At 43.1% G+C, this 27,489-nt stretch overlaps 2 protein-coding genes across 5 annotated transcripts in view; one reads left to right on the top strand and one right to left on the bottom strand.

Annotated features, from left to right (window-relative positions):
• The window catches only part of POPDC2 (popeye domain cAMP effector 2), a 39,668-nt gene continuing 12,179 nt past the window's right edge, over positions 1-27,489 (bottom strand). For 2 of the 3 annotated variants that reach the window (XM_014888895.2, XM_014888894.2), the window contains exon 4: positions 1-25,726. In XM_014888895.2, the coding sequence (XP_014744381.2) occupies positions 25,644-25,726 (83 nt within the window). In that variant the 3' untranslated portion in view covers positions 1-25,643. The remainder of the gene's footprint in view (positions 25,727-27,489) is intronic. The other variant, XR_015801227.1, reaches the window with a different exon arrangement.
• Positions 5,891-27,434, top strand: PLA1A (phospholipase A1 member A). Of its 2 annotated transcripts, none has more exons than XM_014888891.2 (11): positions 5,891-6,044; positions 7,649-7,850; positions 9,178-9,355; positions 10,071-10,179; positions 13,369-13,470; positions 14,267-14,356; positions 15,186-15,353; positions 16,886-16,975; positions 17,428-17,536; positions 21,264-21,428; positions 22,678-23,094. In XM_014888891.2, the coding sequence occupies exons 1-11, from the start codon at positions 5,972-5,974 to the stop codon at positions 22,757-22,759; spliced, it is 1,368 nt and encodes a 455-aa protein (XP_014744377.1). In that variant the 5' UTR covers positions 5,891-5,971; the 3' UTR covers positions 22,760-23,094. The 2 variants fall into 2 exon arrangements, with proteins under 2 accessions (XP_014744377.1, XP_088015140.1); XM_088159014.1 differs by lacking the exon at positions 22,678-23,094 and adding an exon at positions 27,213-27,434 and having other exon boundaries at positions 5,895-6,044.

A 27,489-nucleotide genomic window follows, 5' to 3' on the forward strand; every position in this document is an offset into this window, starting at 1 on the left:
GTCAGTAATACAATTTAATAGGAAAAAAGAGAAAAAATAAAATACATGCAATAATACAAAAGAAAACCACTGACAGAGTCAGAATACAACCTGACACCCTGTCAGTCAGGGTGTTGGTAGCAGTCCGTATAAATGGTGGCTGCAGTCCTCCTGGATGACAGATGTGGTTCAGTTGAAGCAGTGCTCCTGTACAAGGTGCAGTTTTCCTCGGAAGGTCTAGTGATGATGTGGAAAAGGTCCGACTTTCCTCTGGGATCCAGTGGAAAGGTCTGCCTTCGCGCCCCAAATCCCAGTTTTTTATCTAGGTAGGAAAGGCTTGGCTCCTGCCCCTGGTTGGGGCATCTCCCAATGGGATGATGTAATCTTATCAGTCACACAATAGGACTTAATGGCCCATTAACGGAATATATCTTCTGGAGGAAGGATGGGTTGTGAAAAGATAACGATGATCATCCCCCTGATTTTATCAGATGGCACATCAGCAGAGGATATCTCTCACAGAGATAAGGATCACCACCCCTCCTACATTTTAACAGATGGTGATAGAATACACATTTTTGCATTGTACCCCAGGACATAATCTTACCTAACATTAGTTTATTTTTAACCTTTTTGCTTTCTTCATGTACATTGAAAGACACCCTAAAAACTTTTGTGGAATTACCCAAGATAGTCATCAGTGTAACAAAATGCAATTTTTTTTTACTGAAAAGCTGCTTATTTCCTTTCAAAAATGCTTATAACAGGGCATTAGAAGAGAAAGTTTTTGCAATAAGCATAGATTTGTATTTTTAAACTTACTTTTGCCCCATTAATTAAGTGATACTTTCACTGTAACCAATGAGAATAATATTTAAGACATGCTGTAAGTCGTTTTCAGGTAAAAAATTCTACATCACTCTCTGCCTTTGGATTAGAAAAATTATTTATTGTATTTTTAAAATGTTTTTTCCTCCCATATAGCTATTATTTTATTTCCCCTTGAAATATATTATTGTGCATTAGTTCCAAATTAAACCAAACAAATCAGAACAATTAGAATCAGTTTTCAAACTTTGTGATTCATAAGTTTGTAATTTGTAACTTTGTTAAACACTTAGTGCTGTCGAGGCATAAGGAGTAGGACCCTAGAAAATATTTTATAAGGGGTGTCCCTCGAAAGAGACTACTCCAGTGTTTGTAATTTAATTTTGTTTAGTTAGATGTAAGAGGCACCTTCCAGGAGAGAGGAGTAAAACTTTTAAAAATTAACTTAACATGGGGCACCCCCTGGGGACGATCACTCTGACCTTTGAAATAATATAATACATAATGCACAAGCTTTGTTTTCTTTGTTGAATTAATTTAGTGTCCAGCCATCTTCTGCAGAGATGGTCTAAGCACGAAAATGGTTAATATAACATTCAAGTAATTATTAATTCTCTACCCTGCTTGCAAGGAAAGAGTTAAAAGAAGGCTGTAGGCAAAGTCATTGCCTGCTGCCTAACTTGATTGTCATGTCCAAAGTAAGCTTCGGAATGCAAATGAGAGAGAATTTTACCAGGGGAAAACTTCGAAGTTTTGAACCTAAGGCATGCTCTGAAATTCAGTCTTATAACAATTTTTTTGTGGTGATCAGCAGAAAAATTGAAGAAATGTACAAAACTGTTCTAATAAAGAGCAAAATGTTTTCACTGAGATCTGATAACAAAGAAACATGTCTACCTTGAATTTAAAATTGGCAAAAGTCAACAAACTACTACCAAATAGTGCCATGTTTAGCCACTGAAAAATCAAAACCTGGTCATCAACCTGGCAAAATTAGAATCCAGTCAATAAAATACAGTGAAATAGTATACAGACTAGATGAAGAGCAAAATTAAGATAAATTAGAAGAAAAGGAGCAACTGTTATCTATAAAGTTGATAAAGCTAAATACTCCAGGCAAAAAAATCTACTGCCCTGAAAGAGAGGCAACTCAAATAGCTGAACCACTCTTCCCACTGAACATAAAATCAGTTAGAAGAAACCCTACTGAAAAACTGTGGGGCAAAACATGAAAACTAAAACCCTATCTAAATAATAATAACATGATATAATTAACAGCTTGTTACACTTAGGCATACTCTTTGCCCAAGTATTCTCTTTTTTTAAGAATTCCAAACATCCCTGCACTGAAGATAAGGAGAATGAATTTAGGAGCAAGAAAACTGCAAGCAGCAGATTCATGCCTAGATGTGGTAACTATTTCTTCACTTTAGCCTCTGTCATGTTGTAAAATACTAAAAAAAGGTTTTATTTTCTTTTTATATTGGTCTGTGGATGCTGAGTGGATACTTACTTCAACCTCCTTCGACTGCATCCCACTCCCAGTGCATTACTCTGGTGGAGAAGACTCCAGGTGCAGACCTTAGAGTCTCAAAGCATGCTCAGCTCCCAGCAGCTTGTCTGTCTGTCCTGGAGAGCACCAGCACAGCACAGTGCTGTGAAGGAGGCTCTCACCACATGTTTATCTCTCAGTCAGATCTCTCCTAGTACACTTGTCCCTCGAATTCATGGGAGCAGCTGTGGCGGGCTATTCATCACCTCTTCGAGAAACCTCAGCTTTGCACTTCACACAACAGAATCAGAAAAAAAAATTGGCAGCCGTGGATATCTCTGAGCAGAGGTCCTTCAGAGTGAACACTGAAGTTATTCCAACTCTGAAGGATTTTTCTTCTCTTCTAGGAGTTACTCTAAGCTCCTTTAACTCGTCGCTGAAGGCTGCAGCATGAGCTGGAATGACACTTCATCTTGAGCTGAGCAATGCTGTCTCATTCAGTTCTTACAAAAACAGAATAATACTGATCCTTTCTTCACATCTGTGTTGGAATGTCATTTATGTAACTCACAAGTGGAGATAGGCTCATCCCATAAATTCCTTTTGCTCAGTGACGTGGAACCTTTCTGTTCCCTCGGTTACCTTTTCCCCTCTTAATCTCTGACAAGTGTCAAAGGGAGCTCCCTACACTGTAGAGGCTCCAAGTCACAGTGTTTACACCAGAAATATAACATGGTCATCTTTCTGCAGCACTATCATTGCAGAAGCACACGTTCTCTGCTGCTGATTCATCCTCTTGTCAGGTAAAATGTTCTCCCAAGTTGTCAGAGGCTTTGGATTGAATCTTATTTCTGGGAAGATGTTTGCACACTACAACTTTCTTGTAGGTCATGAAATCTTGGTGGTTAGGAGAGAAAAATCTGAACTAGACAGTTTCACTTTCAAACAGGTTATTTTAGGGTGGAAGAAACCTCAAGAGGTCACTCACATGCACTTAAGGCAGGCCTATGTTCTTCCTACTGAGCTGCTCCACATTGTAGAAGATGATTAGGGCCTCACAGGGCAGAGAAAGTGAGAGAGAAACTTGAACCTGGAGGCTGATGCCCTCACCTAAGCTCTTCTACTTGGCAATACATGGTAAGGATGCCTTTTCCTTTATGCATATAGGCATACCAGGTGGAAGATCCATAAAGTACTCAAAAAAGGCTCAGATGCTGGTTTTCCTCCTTTCCTGACAGAGTACCCAAGCAGACTTGCCCATGTTTTCTCTTCCTCAGTTGCCAAGACAATCTTTAATGTTTACTTCCTTCTCTGTCATTGCTGGGACACACTTCTGAAAGCAGGGAGTCAAATTGCTTTTTGTTGAGATGAGAACTAGTCCTCGTTCCTCTGTCAATCCTGGGAACGATACACAGGAGTTTACATGCTTAACACAAAGCCATGGTTTCTACTTCACAGGCAAATGGCAGAAATTCTTGAGACCAAGTATTTCAACAGTAGGGGGGGAATCCAGAACTTAATGAACAGTGAGCTAAGCTCTGAGTGTATTTCATGCCCTTCTTCGAATGCAAAGGCTGCAGGGAGAGGTTTTAAATAGTGATCATTTGCTTATCTCACACTTGGCTTCCCCCAGGGTCTGCTGCTGCTACCCTAACTGCATTGTTTCTAGTATCAAAAATTAGTTTTCCAGGCTAAGTGAATTTTCCTGATCAGATTTCCACTTGACCACTGGGTATGTGCAGTGCTTATATGCCTCTGCCAGCTGTTGCTTTGTGTGTGAGGACTCAACATTTTCATCTGAGCTGGGGACTTTCAGCATTTGCTTGAATGTGCAGACAGCACATTTTTAAAATTTTCTTTTTAATTAAAAGAATTTGTGCATAAAATCAAGTTTGTTTGCTTTTGTTATCCCTGACATTCTCAAGCAAATCACACTGTGCTTCATGACTGCACTGTAAGGGACTGTTAAAATAAATCTACCATGGTTTGAAAGTCTTTGCAACAGTGCTCCCATTGCCATTTTAATCACTCCCATTGGGAAGCAAAATGAGAGGCATTAAGTTTCTAAATTAATATATAACTACAAATACTCTGTAATTAAGTTTACAAGCAATAAAAGAAAACCCTTCATACCAAATTAGTTTTACTAGCAAAGGCACAGCGTTTTAAGCTCTGTGTAACGCGTGGCTTTTCCTGTTCGAATAAGGAATCACCACAGTGTGCTTCTATAATTAATAAAAAAATACTGGAATTACTAAATCTGAGAATTCAGAAAAAAATACTGCTCAGGAAAGAAAATTTTCAATTTCATTAAGACATTTATTTTTTTTAAAACACCAATTTTGTGCATTTGCAGAGTAGTTAAACACCAGGATGTTGTTTAATGTTGCAAGCTCTGCAAATACACAAAATAAAAACAGATCTGCACATCTGGGCCAAAGTTTTGTTTAACTCTAGGGCTGTAATACTGGTGCCGGATTTATATTACACGACATTTCAAAATTTCCATATGACTTGGCAAAGAAGGAATGGGTCTGTTGGAGTGCATAGGCTTTATCTTACAATCTGAGAATTGTAAGATAAAATAAGATTAATCTGGTTCTGGGAATGGAAAGATGAAGAGTGGGCTGGAAGCCAGGACCTGGCTATTGGCATTCCAGTTTTCACTCTTGGAAAATTGATTGGGTTGACAAACTCAGTCACATATTTGTGAGACACTGAGGACCTGCTTCTCTGACAATAAGCCAGCTTGATCCTGGAGACAAATACTTCAGGGTCAGAAGGTATCTCTGTATGTATCTCTGGGAAGATGCAGTTGGTGTGGGGCTTCAATAGTCCTCCAGGCTAGGCAGCCAAGGCTGCCTAACTTTCAGTGAAAACTGGAGAAATTTATCTCAGAAGACTTGGAAATAAAATTATCTTCTGCCTAAAACAGCCCCAAAGCCTTCAGATGGGACAAACTGGGGTAAGGAAATTACTATCACCAATAGTTCTAAAGAAAAGTAATGTCTGGTGCTTTTTTATTCAAAAGGTCTTTTTTAAGTATTTGAATGCTTATGATGCTGGTGCATTACTGAAGGGCGCCCCCACCCTAAAAATGTAGTCTGAGCATTTTATGGTGATATGGCCACCAGTTACATTTAAGCCAGTCTTTCCCCTCATTTTTCATATGTAATCCACTGTTCTGCCTTATTTGGACTGCTAGGGGTATCTGACCAAAAGTAGAAATACAGGAAAGACAGCAATGCAGTAGGAAAATATGTTGCAAGGCTGATATTAATCTTCCTGGCATGGACTTACTGCAAAGCCTTGTGATAAACCAGCATCCCTAGTCAGAATTTGGCAGAAAGGTAGCAAGGATAAAGCACTGTAATTCTATTGCTTGCTGGGACTGGTTTCACTGGCTGATTTCTGAAGTGAGAAGTTTCCCTTGAGGAAATGGAGGTAGGGAGGAAAGGAAGGTCAACGTCCCCTTTAACCAAAAAGTCAGTGACGCTCTGCTTCAAATTTTGGCTAATGGTTAAGAGCAGAGGTAATTGCTCAAAATCCAAATTTGGTAATTTTCCCAAAAGTGCACAGGCTGATTGATCGTTACAGAGTCGTTAGCTGATCATTAACCACAGCTGGTTTTGCCCTGTACAATCCTTATATTTGTATCGGACAAACAGGAAGATGGTTGAAGATCCGAAGAGAAAACTGCTCATTGTTCTTGCTGTCCTCTTGCTGCCCAGCTCAGCACAAACAGGTAAGAAAAACATGAGTGCCTGGCAAGGGATTGAAGGTTTTACAGAGAAGGATCTGAATTCAATTCTCCCTAAATAAGCTGTATGTCAAGAGGTCCTTGCAATAATCTTGTTAGGTGCCAGGGAGAAAAAGTAGTGCAAGAATGAGTCCTTTCTTCTCTTATGCTTTGATTCAATCACTCTTAGTGATTTCATTCCATTAACCTCATTTACAAGAGTAATCCAGGTTTACTCTAAAGTGTAAGGATACAGAAAAGGGAGCACTTGGCCTCTGGCAGTGGCTTCTCCTGCTTCAAAAACTCAGCAAGTGTGATTTGCAGTAGCTGAGAGAAAATAAACAAATGCCACAGTTCCATTTCCTTCTTTAACTGTACCAACAACAAGACTGCCTTAGTGATCACATTACAGTTCCATATCACTTGGAGCTTCACTGCAGTACAACTCCTGCCGTGCCTTTACTGATGATTCCCCTAATCTTATATCACTTCTGACACACACTGTGCTGGCACTGGACCCACTTTTGCTACTTAGACTGGCTCATGACCCACATTTTTTCCAAGCTAATCTCTAAAAATGTTTCTTTCTTCCTTGTCAGTGCACAGTAAGACTAAAATAAACAACAGTAAGGGATAGTCACATCTTTCTAGGGGAATCTGAATATTAAATCTCACCCCTTTGTGCTGACCCGTAGGCCATGTTTTGTCTCGCTGGTGTAAAGTGTCTTCTGAGGGAAATTGGGAAGATGGTTGTTTGATTTAAGAATACATAAATGAATAATTATTTTATCATATGTCAGATTCAAGGTTGTTTCACTTCCTCCAATTCAGAAAGGGAAGGTCCGTGTATTGTTATTGCAGCAGGATGTCACTACGCCAGCTCTTAAAGTAGCACTGCTAGTGACATATACTGCTGAACTTTTGTGCTTACTTTTTAGCCTTTATTTGCTCGGCTGTTTTACTAGCTACAGGTGGAATGTTTAGTTTTTTCTATCTAGGTCAAAGTACCTTCCAGCAGCAACCTTTTCCTTCTCAAAAAGCATTTTCATGCAGTAAATATATCAATTGTGAAATTATCATTGGCATATTTTTCATCAGCATTCTCATATTTTATCATCAGTATTCTCATCCTTATTTCTGGATTTTTGATGCAACTGTCAGCTAGACTTGTACCTTCCACTAAGCCTACCAGAATTTGAATAGAAGTTTCCCCATTCAGTGGTGACTACCTGTCAGCAACCATTTTTTAAAAAATCTAACAGCCACCTCATAAATGTACTAAGTAGCTGGTGTAGGTGGCCAATCTGCTAAAAAGACCCAGCAAAATACCACTCACTTCATGGTAAAACAACTCTCAGAAGTCAAAACTGGTTAGACATCCGTGGTTATTTTCCCAGCCAGAGCTGAAATTACATCAAAGGACACAAACAACTTTATCAGTCAGGTAAAGTTTCCAGAATTGTCTCATTTTAATTTATGCTCCATACTTTTAATCTTTATCAATAGAAGTGAAGTTGCTATCTTCATTTTCCTAATGAATTAGAATGAGGGGATTTTTTTCCCATTGCACAAACATAGACTAAATGTACCACTCCCTCCTCCCTGTGCAGTGAATACAGACAGACTCTCAGGGCATCACTGCACTGACTTCCAGACAGCCAATTTTCTACGGGGCAGCAAACTTAAGGTCCAGTTTCTTCTGTTCACTCCTTCGAGCCCCAGCTGTGGAGAACTGATTTCAGCTGATGATGGCATCAAGAACTGCAGTTTCAACAGCAACCTGAAAACCAAAATCATCATCCATGGCTTCAGGTGAGAGAAAGAAGAGCACTGTGACTAAGTTTTCACTGGTAAATCAAATACTGTAGGAGCATTCCGAAACACTGGGTGGGCTGGCATGCAACTCTCCTGCTTGTGTGACCTTCTTATCTCCCCAGCAGAGTGGCTGCATGCAAAACAACTGCTAAGAACAGAGACTGGGATTCTCAGCTCAAATTGGAACCAGGAATTTTCTGGGAAGCTGTTGGCAGAAAATGCTGCTGACACCCCACATTACAGCACAATTTGAAGTCTTTTAGTTTGTGACCAGCTGCCCTTTCTTGTGTGTGCTTCACACTTTAGAGCCTAAAAAAAGTTAGAAATTAGTATCAAAATCTTCCTTCCTTCCTTCCTTCCTTCCTTCCTTCCTTCCTTCCTTCCTTCCTTCCTTCCTTCCTTCCTTCCTTCCTTCCTTCCTTCCTTCCTTTTCTTGCTCTCTTTCTCTCTCTCTTCCTTCACATCTTTCTTTCCTTTTATCAACATTTTTAGTTAAGAAGTCTTGTCTTTAAGATTCTTGTCCCTTCAAATTGTCTGCTTGGATTTCATGCCCAATAGCTCGGATTAATTAGCTATTTAGAACCCCAAGCAGACAGATTATCCTTCTGTTCTTGAAAGTGTTGGGATTGGAGCTGAGTTTTTTAAAAAACTTACATCATTCTGCAAGCTTCTGTGCCATTTTTCAGTCAGGTATGACCATATAATATTATTTGTTTTGAAGTGCAAAAGCCTGAATAGAAAGAGCATAGAAAACCAGGATGAAACCACAGCAGATATTGCAGGGTCTTCTCAGAAAACCATCTGTTGCCTTCAAGCAAGATAGCACACTCTTCACCAGATGGCACTAGGGAAGCTGGGTAGAACAGAGCCTCCTTGGTTTTCCTGGAATTCTTTGGTATAGGTTATTTTTTCTGATTGTCTAGAGATGAGAAAATGTAGCAGTGAAAGACTAGGTGATGTGGCCAAGGACTTCCAGCCAGTGGCAGCAGAGAAGGATCCAGGTGTCCCAGTTACCCCAGTCACAGGTGGGCTCTGTGGTGGCTTAATGAAACATCATAGAGAGAAATCTCAGTCTGAGCCCTGCAAATGTTATCTCATTCACTAAAATATCTGGTTCCCTCCTGAATCAGAGCATTCTGGAAAGTGTTATTACACCACTGCAAAAAAAATTTCCAGGTGTGGGTGTCTGGTACCAAAAATAACTTTCAGCCACTGTCTGGCAGCCTCCTCTGAGATATGTGAAGCTCCAGCACCAGTGAACAACACAGTGGCACATGCCCTGCTTGGGGAACACCTAACATCCTTGTCTCTGGTGAGTCCACAGGGCTTTGGGTACCAAACCTTCCTGGATTGAAGGGCTTGTCCAGGCCATACTTCACACCAGCCAGGTGAATGTGATCGCAGTAGACTGGGTTTATGGGTCTACAGGAGCCTATCCCTCTGCAGTGGAAAATGTCACACAGCTGGCCCTCGCCATCTCACAGTTCATCAGCAAGCTCCTGGTAAGCCATTGTGCATTTCCAGTGCAGGGAGTATGTCCAGGGAGCTGCTCCCAACCTGCTGTATCCAGAGTTGCACAAGTGGATTTTTTATTCCAGATTTTTCCTTTTTCCCACTTTCAATCCAGGCTTGAGCATGCCACCATTTTTCTTCTTCCTTTTGAGTTTTGACATTTTCTGGGAAAAAATCCAGTTGTCAGCTGCCTCTCCAGTTCAGAACAAACCTAAAACCTGCCTTGGGTTTTCTCAGATCCATATTCACTGGACAGTCTTCTTCTTCTGCTGAGAAATGTTGTCCAGGAAGCTGGAGGGAGGGAGATTTGAGGCTATATTAAATTTGCTCTGGGCTTCAGATATACTCCTCAGCATTTGGAAATACCCAGATGTGTGCCATTCTGTTCATGCAAAGCACAGCTGAACAAGACTTCTGCAATCAGAGTGATGAATCCTTTTGTTAACCAGCCACATGTAAACTCCATTAAATGTTTTCAGTGCTGACCAACCTGTTTAGGGCTGGATTTGCACCTGTGGACCCAAAGAAAGGCTCGGAAAAGCAGAAAGGGCAATACCCATCATTTCCTTAAGTATTTGGTTTTCCACTGTACACATCAAAAGCAATCCTATATTAAGAGAGTTATAGAGCTGCTTTGTGGGCTGGGACAGGGTATTTCACCTTTCTGCTACAGAAACAATAATTTGTATTATTGTCACCCTGCAGGCCCTGGGAGTCTCAGGGACATCTATCCACATCATTGGGGTAAGCCTTGGAGCACACGTTGGGGGCCTGGTGGGGCACTTCCATGGTGGTCGCCTGGGACAGATAACAGGTATCATCAAACTGAGTCTGGGGTCCTCACCTGTCCTTCAAGAGAGAAAATGGAAGAGAAAAAAGGGGAGTCATTCAGAGTGGTCTTTCAATTTTGTAAGGGCTCAGTGGATCCAAGCTTATGGGTTTCTTCCTAAATTTTGACAGCACCTTTCCGACATCAGTCCCCTCCATGCTGCCAAAAGAACACAAGTATTTGCAAAAAGGTCCTTCCAGCTCTGCTACACTCTTCAAATTGGTGCCATCTTAGCAAAGTAAGAGCCCTCACGACTAGTGGAAACCCACAACACCTAGAAGCTTTGCTTCCAAATTATAGTACGTACATGTGGTTCTCAGAATTAAAGCCCACAATGCAATTGTGGGGGGAGCAGCAGGAGTGAGCTGCTCGGCAAGAAAATGTGAGCTAATGGCCAAGGGGACAGTAAGGTGGGCAGTGGCCTCACAGACAGGGAGTACAGTTCTACTGTGTCTGGGCAAGACGAGCAGAGCAGGTCCAGTGACAGGAACCAGGGTCATCCACACTCCAGTGATCACCAGGCAAGTTTGTAGTGCTAAGGCAAGCCCGAGATCAAGCTAGGAAGTCAAGTCAGGACCAAGAAGGCCCAACAAGGCAAAGGTCAGGGCGTGGCATCCCTACCACACAGCTCAGGCAAGGAACAAAGGTAAGAGCCTGAGCCAGCGTTGGGAGGACCCAGATGAGTCTCCTTGCTCTTACCTCCCACAAGCTGTCTGTTTTCACAGTAAGATGGCTTAATGCTACTCAACTGTACCAAATCAGAGCTGACCTTAAACACAGCCAGACTCTGGGGTGTGAGAAAGATGCTCCACTGAGGGAATTGCAAAGCAAAATGGTAATAGGCTGATCCTGTCATTTTGAGTTTTTGGTGCACTCAGGACTTGTCCAGCCTTTAGGTGTGGAGCATGAATAAAGTCACAGAATCATTTAGGTAAGAAGAAACTTTGGAAGGTTTCTAGTACACACACCACCACCATCACCCCTCCTCAAAATAGGGCTGCATTGTATGTCATATCAGATTGTCAATGATTTCACTAAATTCTGGGAATCCCCAACAGTAGAGATTCATTTTGATAGGAGGGGAATGCCACTAAGAAGGAACAGACATAAAGTCTCCAGTAGTGTGGCCTCAGCTCTCAGTCTGCCTCAGCCCATGCTGGGCTGTCTCATAGAGGTATCCTCAGTGGGAGGTCTCACTGCACTCTTGGCAAGGCTGTCCAGAGAAAAGTTGGTTCCGTTTTCACATCTACCCATGCTGCATGAAATACAGGCATTTCTTAAGAGGAGGTGAATTTCATGTTGAGCCCTTGTTAAAGCTGTGAATCAAAGTTTACATTAGGAGAAAACTGGAGTAGCCTCTGTCCTGCACCCTAATTTCATGATCAGTGATGTCTTCAGATGAGCAGAAGCAGACACATTTCCATGAAACCATGGTAATTAACTTCACAGTTAAACACTCTTCCCGTTCATCTTGTCCACATGTAACAGAAGCTCTGTAGAGTTATTTATTCCATTTTTAACTCTGATAGAATACAATCCCTTTTCTACATTCTTGTTTATCCTATGATTTCATAGGCGTACTGGTCATTGCAGATTCCAGTTCAGATTTAGGAGCCTGAATACAGGTTAGGTTAGACCCAAGATATGCCTGATCTCATCTCATGCCTCCTCACACACATGCGTACACTCGCACAGGAATTTGATCCCAGAGCCACAATTTGCTGAAGTGTTTTAAATCACCTAAGAGCTCTGTGGAGCAAAACTAGAGGGAGTCTTGGATATCAGAGCACAGACTTTATTTTTCCAAAGTGAGTTACTTTAATCCGTTTCTTTAATCCTGTTCCAGTGGATATCTCCCTGTGCAGGAAATAAACTGCAGGAATGAACAGCACTTACCAAACTTAGAAAAGAACATTTTGTTTCAATACTTGCAAAGGAAATGAAAATGCTTGAAGGAATTAATTTGCATGCTTCCTTAGCAAAGATGTACATCTCAATGGAGTTTATGCAGCTTGTGCTTGGAGAAGGAAGGGGTAGAGGAGAGAGGATAGAAATGTGCTTGCCTTGGAGCTGTGCTAGAATTGACTGCTGTTCATATTAGGTTTCTGCCTCCTCATTAAGAACCTCATGCCACACTAAATAACAATTTTCAGTATCTTTTAAAGGTTTTAACTACAACTTGTACTGTAGAAGTAGGTGGGGAACCTCTCAGCTTTTTGTACATATCAAGATTAAAGAGCATTAAAGTCTTATTTTTAGTTTTTATTTACAGAAAGAACAGGAAAGAAAGTTTTTTCGTCCTTTTCCTCCTTCCCTTTCCCCTCATAAATGCAGACATGCCCATTTGTATATTGTTGATATTGCCTTCTCCATAGAGAATTAATGAGACTGAGTCCAAAGCTGTGAAACCAGCCAGCTCTGAGGTTAAGTGGCATGTGGAGCAGACCTGCTTCTTAAACTATTGTTGCCTAGGGAGTGAAAAAAAGTCTTGTGAGGTTACTTTCCTATAAAACAAGAACAGGATAAACCTCAGATTTATTTTTTTTTTTAATCTGCTTCTTGGTATACTTCAAGGATACTTTTCTGTGTTCCTTTGAATCCAAAGTAGTTGCTCTAGGAGCAAGTTTTAGGCAAAAATGTAGATGGTTGCTAAAGACTCCATTTTATTTGTGGGGAAAGGGCTCAGAAGCCTCTTTGTTTTAAAATTATTAGGTAATATGAAACTTTTGTAATTCCTAAGTTGGTTAATGCCTGGGGTGCTGAATTCACCACCTAACTGCAGATCTCCAGTGACATTTCTCAGACTGTAGTGCTAGTAGACTCGACAATATTGGGAAGGCATTAAAAAGTTTGATTCTCTTTCACCAAAACGCCAAGAGACACTATGCACTTACTCTGTCAGAGCTATTTAAAGTTCAGTCATGGCTTTACAGCCTAGAACCTTGAGTTAAAACACTGCTAAAAGGGTGTGGAACAGCGAGGACAATACAAGGAAGCTGTAGTGGAAGTTGGCTCTGGCAGAAACTATTCTGGAGCTTAATTACTGAGACCTGGGAATAATTTTTTATTTCTGCCTCGCACTATTGTAAAGATATAGATAAAATAACTGGTCCAGAAATAAGAAAGAGAGGGGCTGAAGAGTACCTGTTGTTGAAGTGTTTGATTTTGTTACAGCCCTGGATCCTGCAGGCCCTAAGTACACCAGAGCCAGCCCCGAAGAGCGCCTGGATCCTGGGGATGCCCTCTTCGTGGAAGCTATTCATACTGATGCTGACAGTAAGCTGGCTTCCCTCTTCCTCAGCCTGTGCTTCTGTTCCTCCTGACATCATTGTTGCTAAGCAGTCTGGAGGTCGTTGTCCTTTTTTGCCAGACTACCATGAGTTCAAGCTCACTCTGAGGAAGTTTCTTGTTAAGAAAGGCTTTGATGATGAATTCATACCCCAGAGCACTTCAAGCAACACAGGTGGAGATTGCTACAGCAGAGTGAGTTTATGCAGAACCAGCTTGGCATGAATTTTACTGCCTGAAGGGAATTTATAGGTCTAGACTCAGTTTTTACCCACCTGATGTAAGAAAGGTGCCACCAAGAGTGCTGTCGGAAAGTAACAGAGTCAAACCAACAGCTGGTGCAACAGAGTAACTTCTCTAAATCACTGAGGATCTACATAGGCAGAACATGGGCTGAAGAGTAATGTGGTGCATTTGAGTCACACCTTTCACCTGGAGACCCTGAAAACCTCTACCAACATGACTCTCAATTATCCTTCATAATCCTACATTAAGGCTGTGGTCAGTTTAGTTTCTCCTTTACATAGAATCAAGAACCAGAGTCACTGAGGACGTAAGACACAGTTTCCAGTAATTTTGATGGCAGGGCATGGAACATTTTCTGCTCCATGCATCAAATCTGCACATGTAGAAGCAGGAAATACGACCTTGATGTCTCCAGCATTAGGGCTGGCTCCAGTACTACTAATACTCAACCAATTATTGGGACCTGTCATCAACATGTAGGGTCAAGCCTACAAAAGAGCCAAGTCTGAGAATGAAGTGGCATTTCACCTCCTTTCAGATTTCGGGATCCGGATTCCAGTAGGCCACATCGATTATTTTGTCAATGGAGGCAAAGATCAGCCAGGATGCCCCCGATTCTTCTCTGCAGGTAAGAACACTCACTGGCCAAGCACGAGCACTCTCATGGCCATTTGAAAATGCTGTTTGGCAAGTAGCTCTTGCTACAGCCAGGGCAGTCAGAAAATGAGACAAACATATTCACAGCCCACGTCTGTTCTCAGCAGTACAAGAAGCAGGTGAATTTAAAATCATATACTTATCAAGAGTCTTGGAAGCACCACTGTCAAGAGATGCGATTTTGGTGATGTTTCTCTGTGACACAAAACCCTAGCTTCAGTAGAGATGACACTTTGCTAGAAAGGCTGTTAGGTAGCACTAACAAAAGCTGCTTTTTGTTTTCATGCTGGGAGTTGTGTCTACTTAGAGAGACAGTTCATGCAATTACTGTCCTTTTCTTCTAGAGAAGAGAACTTTCCACAGGAAACAGTGAGGGCTTATTAACATTCAAATATGTCCTGCATGAGTCAACAGCTTTGTCATCTTACCTGGGATACCTACGGTACCTCATTTCCCATAGCTGCGGTTTCAGTGCAGGTGGGAGTCAAAGCTGCTGCACCCCCTTACAGAGAGCTTGATTGATGGCCTGGCTGATGGGACACTGACAAATATATGATAGTCCTGTGGTCCCTCTTATAAGGGACTTAGTCTGAGAGATAGATACACTTCTAACTTCGTGCAGAACTTTTCTTGCAGTGGGATCTGGGCTTGTAGCCACAGAAATGCCCTGGAAAATGTTATTAATGAGAAGGTGATCACTGCAGTAAGAGTGTTCCTTCACTCTCAGTTCCTTGGGAATGAACAAAAAGCCTGAAGCCAACAGGAAGACTCATTTTTTCTGGTTGTTTCTTTTCTTGCAGGCTATAACTTTCTGATCTGTGATCACATGCGGGCAGTACATCTCTACATCAGTGCCTTGAACCATCCCTGTCCCATCGTGGGGTTCCCCTGTGCAAACCATCAAGATTTTCTAAATGGTCATTGCCTGGACTGTGCAGAACCCTTCCTGTCCTCCTGTCCCAGAATAGGTACAGTACCAGTATGAGTCCTTCCTGGAGAGGATGACAATACATTCCTGATGGTGTCAGTGCAAAGCACAGATTTCTCCGAGAAGTATTTGCTTTGAATCTGTTTGGGAAGAGTGAGAACCTATTTCGTTTTCAGGCTTCTATAGATACATTATAAAAGCTCATATCTTGTCCAAGGTAGAACAGCAAAATCTTCAACATTTCTGATCTTCAAACATTTCCTAGGGCCTAGATATGTGTTGAAAGAGAGTTTCCAGAATCACCTGCCAGAATCAGTAGGCAATCAGCTCCAAAAAATGTCTTGTTTAAAGAAGCAGCTGGAAATTTTAGTTCAAGCCTGAAGTCCCATTCTTCTACACCACTCAGTGTTGCTGAGTCACCTCCTTCTCATCAACTTCTGCCATGTTCACCTCAAAGATGAACTCTTTAGACTGAGAGAAGGTAATAGATGCCTCTTTTTGGCTTCTGAAACTGGGCTGTGGCATGAGGAAAGTCTTCTGCTACTATTTGTAGTATGGTACCAGAAGAACATAAAGAGAGGCCTTTTTTGGTGTAGGTTGTTTCAGATCAGCCACCTCTTCCCCATCTCACCAAATCATTTTGCCAGCTATTGAACAATGCAGGCTGTGAGTTATGGTGGTTTCCTCATTTGACCAAGGAATTAAATTTCCCTTGTGTTTGCACTGTCATTTACATCTGCACTAAGTTTCCTGACTTGGTAGTCTTTAGTCTTGCTCATGTCAGGAAAATTAATCCACAAACACAAGAGGTTTATGTCCAAAAAGGAGACAGAGGAGTCCTTTTTGCTTTATTCGAATAAAGGGAGAGGCCATGGGACATTCCCCTGGGATGTCTCAAATTTTTGGAGGAAGCAGCCTCTTTTTTTACCTTATTTTCCCGGCCGCATTTCCCTCTCTCTTTCCCCATTGGCTGAGGTGCTTGAGAGGCACAGACTTCCTAGAATGCCTGATATCCGAAATTCCCCTCTAATGTATAACCCTCTCTTTTAATTTTTAATTCTTATAGAATTCATAGTTTTTTCCCCATTGCTTCCTTCATCTTTCTATGTCCAATGTCATTTATCAGCAACCCTACACTTTGTTTGTAAAGGGAAATAACTCTTTCCATTCATCAATCACTGGAATCCATCCCATTCTTTCTTTTATCTCTCAGTGCTAGCCTTATCTACAAGCACATCCACAGCTCGTTTGTAAAGACAAATTCGGCATTCCTCTCACTCATTTTGCACAGATGCAACGGATAGCACAGTTTGTTAGCAGAGGAATAAAAAGAAAGCCACCAAGAAGTTCTCTGGTGATGATTTCCTGGGGTAGCCAGAGGAGGTTTTCTGAGGGAATGTTTACCTGTCAAACAGACACCACAAACTTGTACTTGCTCTGATTTGCACTAGTATAAGAAAGGGACCTGTTCTCCAAGACAGGGGAGTCAGGCAGGGTGAAAGAGGGTGACTGATTATATTTCTGTTCTGTCATTCATGGCTTTCCCTGCACTGACTTTATTTCCTCCTGCAGGCCTGCTGGAGCAGGCAGGTGTCAACGTGAGCAGGCTGCCGCCGGAAGTGAAAGTTTTTTTAATGACTGGTCCTTCAGCCCCATTCTGTGGTAAGTAGCATGAGAGAAAAAGGAGTCTGAAGGGTGTTGGCCAATGAGGCAGGTCCTCTGAGGAGCCTAGGTAGTTACATTGTGCTACCCCATCAGAGTCAGCTGCTGTGGGCCATGGGGTCTGAGACACACCACTGAAGAGCAGTAACCCTGCACATCTCCTCCATAAAGCCTTTTCCAACAGATTTGTTAGTGTGGGCATAGCCCTGAACTAACACAGCCACATGGTTTCAGGGCTGAAGTAAAAGAGATTGAAAATGCCTGTTCACACTGGGCTATACAGACATGCCCCCTTTGCCTCACATAGCACAGAGACTTGATTCTTTCTTATGTCTGTTTAATCTTTTCTGCTGGTGGGGCAGGGAATTGAGTGCTAAAGCCCCTCTTTTGTTATGGGTAGGTCCTACAGATAGTACATGTCCTCACTCCCACATTCTTTGCTTCTTGCTCAGTCTACCACAGCCTGGTTGAGTTTCATTTGTGGAAGAAAAGAAACAGAGTCACCAGCATTGAGATCAGTTTCAGCAGTAACAGCACCAAGGACACAGCCAAGATCACCATGTGAGTTACAGTGCATGTTTCTGGCCTGTTTTTTCCCAGCTCCATGAGTAAGGATGTTTATCCCAGTCCAGGAAAAGGACAACAACAGCTCCCTGAGTGATGAATCACAACTTTGTTTCTTGAGTCGTTCCATTTTCCCTAAATGCCCTCAAGAATCAGGCATGTGCTACCATTAGTCAGTAACCCTGACTGGGTCCATGTCTTTCCCAAGTGCACAGAGCAGTAGGAACACCCTGGAAGCCCCAGATTTGCATACTTTTGTGTGGCTATGCTGGTTCCTTTTTCACACCATACCCTGGCAGGGTGCTACTTTAAACTGCAGTCACTGGCAGGCAGGGGTGTCTTACAGGAAAACCCCAATCCACCAGAGGCTGCAGACAGATGGACTTGGTGGCTTAGACAATTTCTCTTGATGCCCAAGAAGACAGCAGTTGCAAAGGGGAGACAAGTGCACCTCAGCATAGTCAGAAATGTGTTAGTAGCTTGTTGCCTCTGCAGTAACGCAGCAATGCTCTCACTCCCATTGTAGGCAAAAGCAAGGGGCAGGGGACCAAGATCCACTGTGTAGACAGAAAGACGTCTCTTGAAAGCACCACCCTCCGCCAGACTGTCTGAATTAAAAGATCAGACTCCACAGCTTCCACAGCTCTTGCCACCAGGGGATCTCCCCACCACAAAAAGTTCCCCAGAGTCTTCCTCACTTCTTCCTACTTCTTGGCTATTTCTCTCGACTGGGAACCACAATGCAGCTAGCACATGCTGCTGGCTGCCTCAGGAAGCAGGAAACTAGCCTGCTAAAGAGTCCCAGGCAGCTCTCCTGGGATCACAGAGGTTCCAGTGCTGGCTCCCACACAGTCCTTACTGTTAAGCCAAAATATTGTGACCTGCAGCTAATTGTGTTGCTGATTAAGTCGTGGGCACTAGTAGGTAGGGGGGAGAAATGGGGAAGGGAAAGCCACACTCTAGGGTACTCTCCAGAGTGACACAGATGCTTGGTCACAGATTTTCAGCCAGGCACCACAATCTGGATTTGTACTCCAGCCCGGTGGAGCTCAGTCTGATCAACTCCTCCTGGCCAAATCTGGCTTTTCCACAGATGCAGGAGGGAAGAAATAGTAATACCCAGGTCAGACCAGGACTCGTGCGGCCCTCCCATTGGCAGTTGCCGGACACTAGGTTTGGTGGGAGTCCAGCAGGGGGCGTATGAGCCCTAGAGGGAAAGGCTGCCCGGGGAAGTGAGCCAGGCGGGCAATCCCAAGGCTTTGCTGTACCCTCTGGTTTTAATGAGACAGTGGAGTTAGAGCAGGCTAACCTATCCAGAGATGCCCTGCTGGGCTGCTTTTAAATGCCTTTCTTAGAAGCACAAGGCTTAACTGAAAAATTTGCTTATACCAATAAACCTACAGATTTGAGAGTATAAAATTGAAGATATCCCTTTTATTTCTCGCTAGTAGCAAAGGGCAAATTTTCCTGCTCTAGGCAAAGCTCGGCCTTCCAGTGAAGTCAAGCTCAGAGTATCAAATGGGCATCTAAACATAGATCCTCACATCACACTTCAGACACCAATAGATCAGTGACTTATCTCAGATGATCTGTCCTGCAGTTTCCCAGAAGTGCAGAGGGACTAACTTGGGAGTGTTCAGCTAGTCTCAGACCTTCAGCAAAGGACTCACATGGTTGTGTCTTGTCTCACACTGCCCTTCTCGTCTCCTCTCCCAAATATCCATTCCAATCTCACTCCTCTCCACAAGTTGCTCCGAATGCCCCAAAGAGACATGTCCCCAAGCTTCAGTCGCTGACACAGGCCTCATGAGTGAGGAGTTTGTTACACAGGACACTTCCCAGCTGCACTGCTATGTGCTTACACACCACATGACATCATCCTCCATATCCAAGAACACATACCTCTGAAGCTAGCCAAGTCTCCTAAATCCATCCACAGGTTGTTCAGGATTGGACCAAGTGTTAGTCCCAGGAGTGGCTCTTTCAACATGGTCCTCTGTCCATGGACAATATGCCATAGAGAGATGGCCTCCATTTTCTATGCATTATTCACTTTTTTGAAGGCGCAATTTTGCCATGTTTCTTATTTTTAGCAGCTTCAAGACAGACACAGACACACAAAGCCCAGCAACTACTGCTGCAATCTAGGGGATAGACTGGGTGTGCTGCTGTGAATGCTGCTGACAGCCCGTGGCTGAGAGCTACTTCAGTTAGCAGAACTGTAGGCTCTTCCTGACCCTTTTGTCACCTCTCCCCTTTCCCTGCCATCAAGTTTCTGATGAAACCGTCACCCAGGTGGTTCTGGTGATGCCTGGAAAGGCTGACTTGGAACAGAGACTAGGCAGAGCAAAAGGAATAAAATAGGTATTTATTGGAAGGATACACCTTGGGCAATGCAACAGCCTGTCTGGGGCTATACCCAAGTCAAATCCCAGATGGATCCTGGTCATGAGTTTTTACACTTTTATAAGTTTTGGTTCATCTATATGTTGGGGTCTATTATCCAACCACAGCCCCAGGCTATGAAGTATCAGCTCTCTGGCTTGCCCTGTTCCCTTAGCTGTTGTTTATGCTTTTTGAGTACCGATTGTCCTTGATTGTCTATCTGGGAAGGGATTGTTTTGTCTTACTACCTTGTGAAGAGAACTCACTAACACCTAATATGAAGTTTCAGAGTTACACACTAAGTAGCAGAGGATTTGAAAAATATAAAAGATAAAACCTAAGGCATCACTGGGACCATGCCAAGCCAGCTGCACATATATCATTCTTCATGAGCACAAGGAAATCAACGATCTCCATGCTCTAGGAGGTGCCAAGAAGATCAAGTGTAAGGCCCACTGGATGAACTCCATAGAAATGACTTAAAATACCTGGGCAGCACAGATCTGTGGCACACAGCTCACTGGACTTTGGTCATTGGCTCATTACCAAACCTCCATCACTTCTCAGTTCACATTGCCTGGGTAAGAGCATAGGGATGGACAAAGGTCCCTCTATCCAAGCATCCCACCTTCAACATGATCAAAAGCAAGTAGCTAGAGAAGATTATAAAAAAATCTGTGTGTAAGCATGTAGCAATACTTCCCCAAAGAGTTTCCCTGTGTCTAGTTACGTCTCAGGGACTTTCAGAGCCAAAGATGAGATCTTTATCCTTACTAGCTTTTGCATTCTATAAACTTGTTCAGTCCCCCTCCCTTGACTTGTACAGTCATGTAAGCTTCCTGGCATTTACAACATCTCAAAGCAAGGATTTCAGCAGTTTGAAAGGACTGGTACTTCGTGCAGTGTGCATTCTTTTTGAGCCTGCCACCTCTTAGCACTCTTTGAGGACCCCAGTTTGTGTACTGGAAGAAATGATGAACAGCTGATCTCCATCCATGCCATTCACCATTCCATAGATGTTGACTTATCTACTGCTTACCTCTCTGTGTCAAGCTGAGCAGTGTTTCGATCAATATGGAACAGTAAGAAGAGTTGGTGATGGAAGCAAGGATATTTATACAGAAATATTCCTGAATACAGAGGTAAAACATGGAGAGACAGCCTGTAAGATGCTCAAGCAATGGCTTGTTTTGACAGATGAGTCTTCTCACTCCATTTTATTACGTGAGGGCTTCACAATAATGCTGCAGATTCCTCCACTGTTTCCATGGATCTGCACGTAGACTGTATTTGCAGGTTGACTGAACACATCCCTCACGTTTCTCACCCTGCCTTGCAGACCTGAGGACCAGGAGACAGGCAAACAGCTGCTGGCCCACCGAGTTCCCCTCTGCCAGATAAACAGTGTGACCCTGAAGTATATCCCCAAGAATCGTTTTTGGAGCAAGGATGAGCCATCCGTTGTTGGCAAGTTCTGTGTAGCACCACTGCCTCTCAATAGCAGGTAAGCCTCAGGAATGTTGTACAGGGATGCCCTGAGCCTATGGATGCAACCTGGGGTTTGAAGCAATGCATTTTTCCTCCTATTTAGAGAAGCATGTGAAGAGGTCTTTCCCATCACTTCTGTCTCTCTATGTAATTCATTTTGTATTTGTGAAAGAGAAAAGCTACAAAGGTTGTTTTCTAGGAGTTTTCTAAAATTCTTCCCCCGGGATAAAATGGAAGGAATAGGGCTACATAATACTTAATTTACAAGCCATGGCAAAAGCCTTTACTAACTAGAATTTATTCCTTTTTCCTTGATTTCCCTCTCCATCTTCCCCTGTCTACAATGGGCTCCCATCAAAAACATAACAGGTGAACATTTTTCAGGATGAGACAACAGAAGACCAATAATATATTTCTGTGTCTTATACAGCAAGGTTTATAAAGCACTAAGGCTCTATGCACAACCATTTTGGCATTTTCTAGGTCAGACATGGTTGAGTATATACCTTCAGCCATAGTTACCTTTCCTGGAGTAAAAGCAGCCAAGTCTTTCTCATCCTGAGAGAGATAAAATTGTCTTCTCCAGAATACAATATTCTTGACGGGAGTTTTGCAGATCCAAAGTTCTTGAAGGCAGGAAAATACTGACACATTAAAATGTCCATCCACATTGCTTCTGAAATGCTGGCTCAAGGCTGAAGCAAGTGCGTGGATACCTCAAAGCAGGTTCAAATTCTGTTTTGAAGGACAGTAAGGAGGCTGAAGTTCTAGGCAGTAAAAATATATCCAGTAGGCCCAGATAGGGGAAGAAAAAAAGGCATTCCTATATAAATACCAGGTACTCCCTTGAGTATAAGGACTATTCCTTACTAGCATGTTTTGCACTCCAGAGTTGGGATGGATGTGTTTTTATCACTTATGAAAGGGACAGCAAGGCATATGGTCTGAAAGAGGTGCTAACCTGCACCCCTGGAAGCACTGGACTTGGCTTTGATACAGATAGAAAGCTGTAGAGTTGCACAGTGCTCCTGTCACTGTGCTGGGAGCACTCAGAGCAACAGTGGTGCTGCTCAGATCAAAGGAAAAGTGAAGGACACAAACCCATGCATGCCCTTCCAGCCGGTTCATCCCAGCCAGGGCACAGCACCCCGTTCACTATCTCTTGCAAAGCAGTGCAAGGTCCAGAACCTTGCTTGCTTCTGGATAGCTACCTCCTGTCACCTGCCAATACCCAGGCTGACTTTTCCGTGATCTTCCCACTGCAGGACAATGTCATGTCTGCCCTGGAGCCTCACCCTCCCCAGCAAAACAGACATCTCGTATGAACTGCTTACTGCTTGTGCCTAGCTCTGCCTTCAGGATACAAAGAATCAGAAAGGAGTCCTAAACCTTTTGCTGCTGCTCTCTGCTCCCAGATGATACTTTTACCATAAAACTGAATGGGTCCTGAATTTAATCCCTGCATTAGGGGCAAGATGTCAAGGAAAAGAAATATGTAACAGATTGACAAATACAAGATTAACCGGTTACAGCAAAATCTTCCTGTTAAAAGACTGGCTTGACACTTTTGTCTCACACGTTCTGTACCCAGCTCTCAAAGTGAGACAGGAATGTCATTTAATCTCAAGGTTTGAATCTATATAAAAGAATGAGTGGATAATATCACTCTTTTTATAGTGGGAGTATTCGTATAATTCATTAGTGTTTTATATGAAACTGTCCTGAAATCTTCATATTAAAGGTCAGAGGTATTATTTTGCCTCAGCAAGGGGAAACTGTGTGGTCCAAGTTTGGCACAGGAAGGAATCATTCTTAGCCAGAGCTCCAATGGGAAGCTCACTAGTCCCATCTACAAGATGCTTTCAGAGTGAGACTCTATTGATTTCACAGCACATAATTCTCTCTGAAGCTCATATGAAGTGAAGCAGGCACCAGGAGCAGCACAGAGCTCTTGCATGCAATTTTGCACTGCTTTCACCATCTGCCCAGAATAGAAGGTAGTAGGAGAATGGAGCATTGTAACCATAGGCCCACCTAACACAAATTAGTCCCAGGAACTCAGCACAGCTGTTCAGACCTGAAAAGGTAGTTGAAGTCTGGAAATAATTGGTTAAAGATTACAGTGGGATGCATGACCACAGAAACAATTCACCTACACGTTTTTCACACCATGATGCATATGCAAATTAAAGAGGTGACAAGTCTTTCATCATTTCTGCCCACAAATCACATCTTCTGTTGACCATTTTCTCTGATTCCCTGTACTGACTTCATTGATCGATAGAAAAGTGCACCAAGAATTCCATGATCAGGAGTGAGGGACATGCTAAAGTATTTTTGCCATGAAGAATTGTCTCAAGTCATTTTCCATGAGATGTCACTCCTACTCCACTAGACAATGTCACAGCAGGATTAGCTCCTGCTTTCAGTTCACATCCAAGATTTTGGGCCCTGCCTTATGACTGTTTGGAAGGACAGCTAACAAACACCATCTCCAACACACACTTGGGAGGGGGACAGACAACCTCAGAGGGATTTATGTTAGTTGGCACCATGACTGAAGAGTTTCCCAGGAGTTCCTTTTTGAAGACTGGAGTATAAGTTCAGCAGACACCTGTAAAGAACAGTGTGTCATTCAGCCCAGCCTGGCCCACTGCTTCAGGGAGGTGTGTAAAGCACCTCAACAGATGGACCCAGTTCCACTGTACATTTCAGTTCCTTTGCACAAGAGACCCTGGCAGCTCTCGTGCCAATCTGCTGCAGACATTTCCGAACTGTGAAAGGCAGTGGGATCAGGCTGAAGCACCAGTGTATTGACAGAGCATGGTAACAACCATGAGCAGGATGATTCCCAGGCCTGGAGCAGCCCAATTCTCCTGCCCTGGTGTGGGAGCAAAGGCAAGCAGTGCAAGGAGCTGTGTACATCACAGATCGCACATACCCACCACCCCAGAGGCCCTTGGTGAGAGTGTCGGATCCTGAAGGCACAGGTTTTGCCCTGCTGAGACTTGCAAGAGAGGCCAAACCAGATGCTGGACCACAGCCCTGGTGTGAGCAGGGCAGGGGAGGTGGGGCTACCTTCACCAGCCCAGTGCTGACACAAAGTCAGCCCCACAGACAGAATGGCTGTGCTTTAGCATGTCTGTGCCAAGAGGCACTGAAGGACACCTTTCCCTGTGCTGACAGAAGGACCAATATTCCTTGCTCTTTCCCTGAATACCTGCCCTGGAGTGGCTCCTACTCCCATTGCTCAACTAGATTGCACAGGGTTCTGCAAGACACAGGATTCCTCCACAGGTACTTCCAATTCCATGACTGAGGAAAATGGCTGGGGAAGTTTATGAGACAAATCCTGTTGCAGCTGAACTTGGATGAGGCCTTCCATCTACACTGTTTTCATTAAGGCATTGTTCTTCCTACCAATGGCTGCTCTCTTCACACATGTTTTGTATCCATTCCTTTTTTAATTTGATGTTGGTACATCCTGAGGTCACGCCCCCTTGAGCACACATAAGAAAAGGGTTTTTGCCTACACGTGTTCCCAATTTCAATTATCTTTCCTATTTCAAGAATCAATGCAAACAACCAACCAGAAGTCTTTTTTCACCAGCTTCTTTGAGAAGTTGTGCTTGTCATAAATGAGAAATCCTAAGTCCTGGAAAAATGATTTCTGGTCTTACTAGAGTGGATGCCGAATGAGATGCATATCATCAAACTCTCCATTGCAAGTCCTTTGCCAAAGCTGTCAGCTGGTCCATTTTCCCTTGCCCTATCTACTCTGTGCCTTGACATTACTTTAAGTGATCTCCCTCTTCAAATCCTCCCTCCCTCCAGCTGTTTTCTCCCTCTTCAAATTCTCAAATACCAGAATTTATCTCTGAATTTAATGGGAATCATTGAATCAAAGGGAACACAGATTCTGCAAGTAGGCTGGTATTGCTTGCAGGATATTGGTGCACTTTGGTGACAGAGCTGCTGACAACCTCAGAGACGCAGGACTAGAAAACAAATGGTGGAAGCACACTGCACTGGAGAAGGCAGCTCCGGTGAACAGCCATGGGGTAGGAGGTGCTGGAGTATCACACTGCAGTCTTAAGCATGTGCTTCACGTGCTCCTGAGTGTAGATATCTGCTAGCAGACGTCTCTGCATGCTAAAGAGTGTCTGGTCAAAAACCTGTGTGAACATCTGCTGCCTTGGAAGGGCTTCACGATCAAACAGTCTGTTGTTCCCTAGAGTTCAGGGGTCTGAGTGGGAGCCAGAGGGGCTCGTCCTTTGCAGAGAGGGTGAGAACTCTGGAGATGGTTTTCAGAGGCTGCAGAAGGAATGCAGTGGAGGAGGAAGGAAAAGGGGGCCAGGGAAGAAAAGGAGGAGGGGGGTGGGGGAAAGAGAGAGAGAGAGAGAGAGAGAGAGAGAAAGAGAGTGTACCATTACTATAATACTTTCAAACTTTTCCAAGACACAAACCTCACGGAGCCCACCATTACCTGTTCTTCTCCCCTCCTAAGTGAGCATACAGAACTATGTAGTTCTTCAATAACTGATAAATCAGAAAACAAGGTTATGCACCCATTCCAAGATGGCAAAAACAAACCCTTCCAAAGCGCTGTGATATTGGTTAAACAAAGCCCACAGCTCCTTTTCCTTTACTCTCAAAGCAGGTAAAAAACATTAACTACTAAATTAGATATCAAGCTGCAGACCATCAAGCATCCATCCACCCATCTCACCCGCCAAATAGAAAGGCAGACCCAAGATGTAACTGTAAAAAACCAGGTAGCAACAGCTACACATCCTGCAAGCACTTCATAGTAACAAATAAGAACAAATGCAATATGAACAGCAGAAAAAGCAGTTTGCTCTTGGTTGTTTACATTTCCATGCAAGGAATAAAGCTTTGTTTCCTCTGGAGCTATACAGCAGTATGCTGTTAAGGTAAGTACTGAACGGAACCTTTGAACCTGCCTCCTTCAAACAGGCAGCAGACTCCTTAGAGAAAGAATGTGCTCATCAGTGGGACATCACAGTCCATCTTACTCGTAAACAGACTAGAAAAGCTTTCAAGGAACTAGATGACATGAATAGTAGGCCAATATATCCTCCATAAATATTTTCTTGTGTATGACCTTTATAGCACTCTGGACATTCAAGAATAGCCCTCCTGAACTGTAGTGTTGTAAGGTGGCTGTTGTAGTGACAGAAAAGGAAAAGGAACATGACCCACAGAAGCACTTCAGCACAGGGAATTTAGAGTACTAAGGTGATTAGCCACATTGGGAGTTACGGGGGAAGAAGATGAGAGCACAGACCAGGGGAAAGCACCAGTAGAGCTCTGACCTCAGGGACTTACCCTGAACAATGACAATGTAGGGAGTTTCCTTGTTTATTACAGATGTAGGAAAAAGTTATGAAAGTGCTTTACCTGAGCCACGGCAGACCTGCTTGGATTATTTGCTGAGCTGTGACAAGTGTTTGGATGGAGGGAAAGGATGCAGCCCCTCTGTATCACCAGTTTTTGTGGTGAGGCACTCAAGTCACTGTGGAATATTGTCCAGATGTGACAATGCTGTTGTGCCACTGGGATGTGATGGGATGTGCTGGGATGTGACACACAAGTGCCAAGTAGGGTAACAGGGAAGCTCTCATTCCACCATTATGAGCATACTAAACAGAGTTTTTGATTCCTTGTCTAATTACCTTAAGAATTAAAATACCACAGTGTCTATTGTCTCCAGACTGACTGACAAGGAAGATCATCTTCCTCAAATGCAAGCCTCTAAACATCTGGGCTTTTATTGCAGGTCTCTACTGCTAATAGAAGCACTCCTTGACACTGTCTCAGTCACAAGATCTAGAAAGACAAAAGCTTCCAGCTCCCAGCTCACAACAGGATTGTGTGAAAGAAAGCTTTTTGCTGTGTAGCAAAGTTTTGCCAAACACACACACCTCCTGTGCGTATGTTCACAGTATTGCCTCACTGCCAAAAATGGGTGGAATTGTTTTAAAAAACAGCTACAATATTACTTGCCTCCTTCCCTTTTTAATTGCATTTGAAATTCTGGTTTTATTGAGCTTGAT

Source organism: Sturnus vulgaris, chromosome 2, assembly GCF_052056855.1.
Source record: "Sturnus vulgaris isolate bStuVul1 chromosome 2, bStuVul1.hap1, whole genome shotgun sequence".
NCBI lineage: Eukaryota > Metazoa > Chordata > Aves > Passeriformes > Sturnidae > Sturnus > Sturnus vulgaris.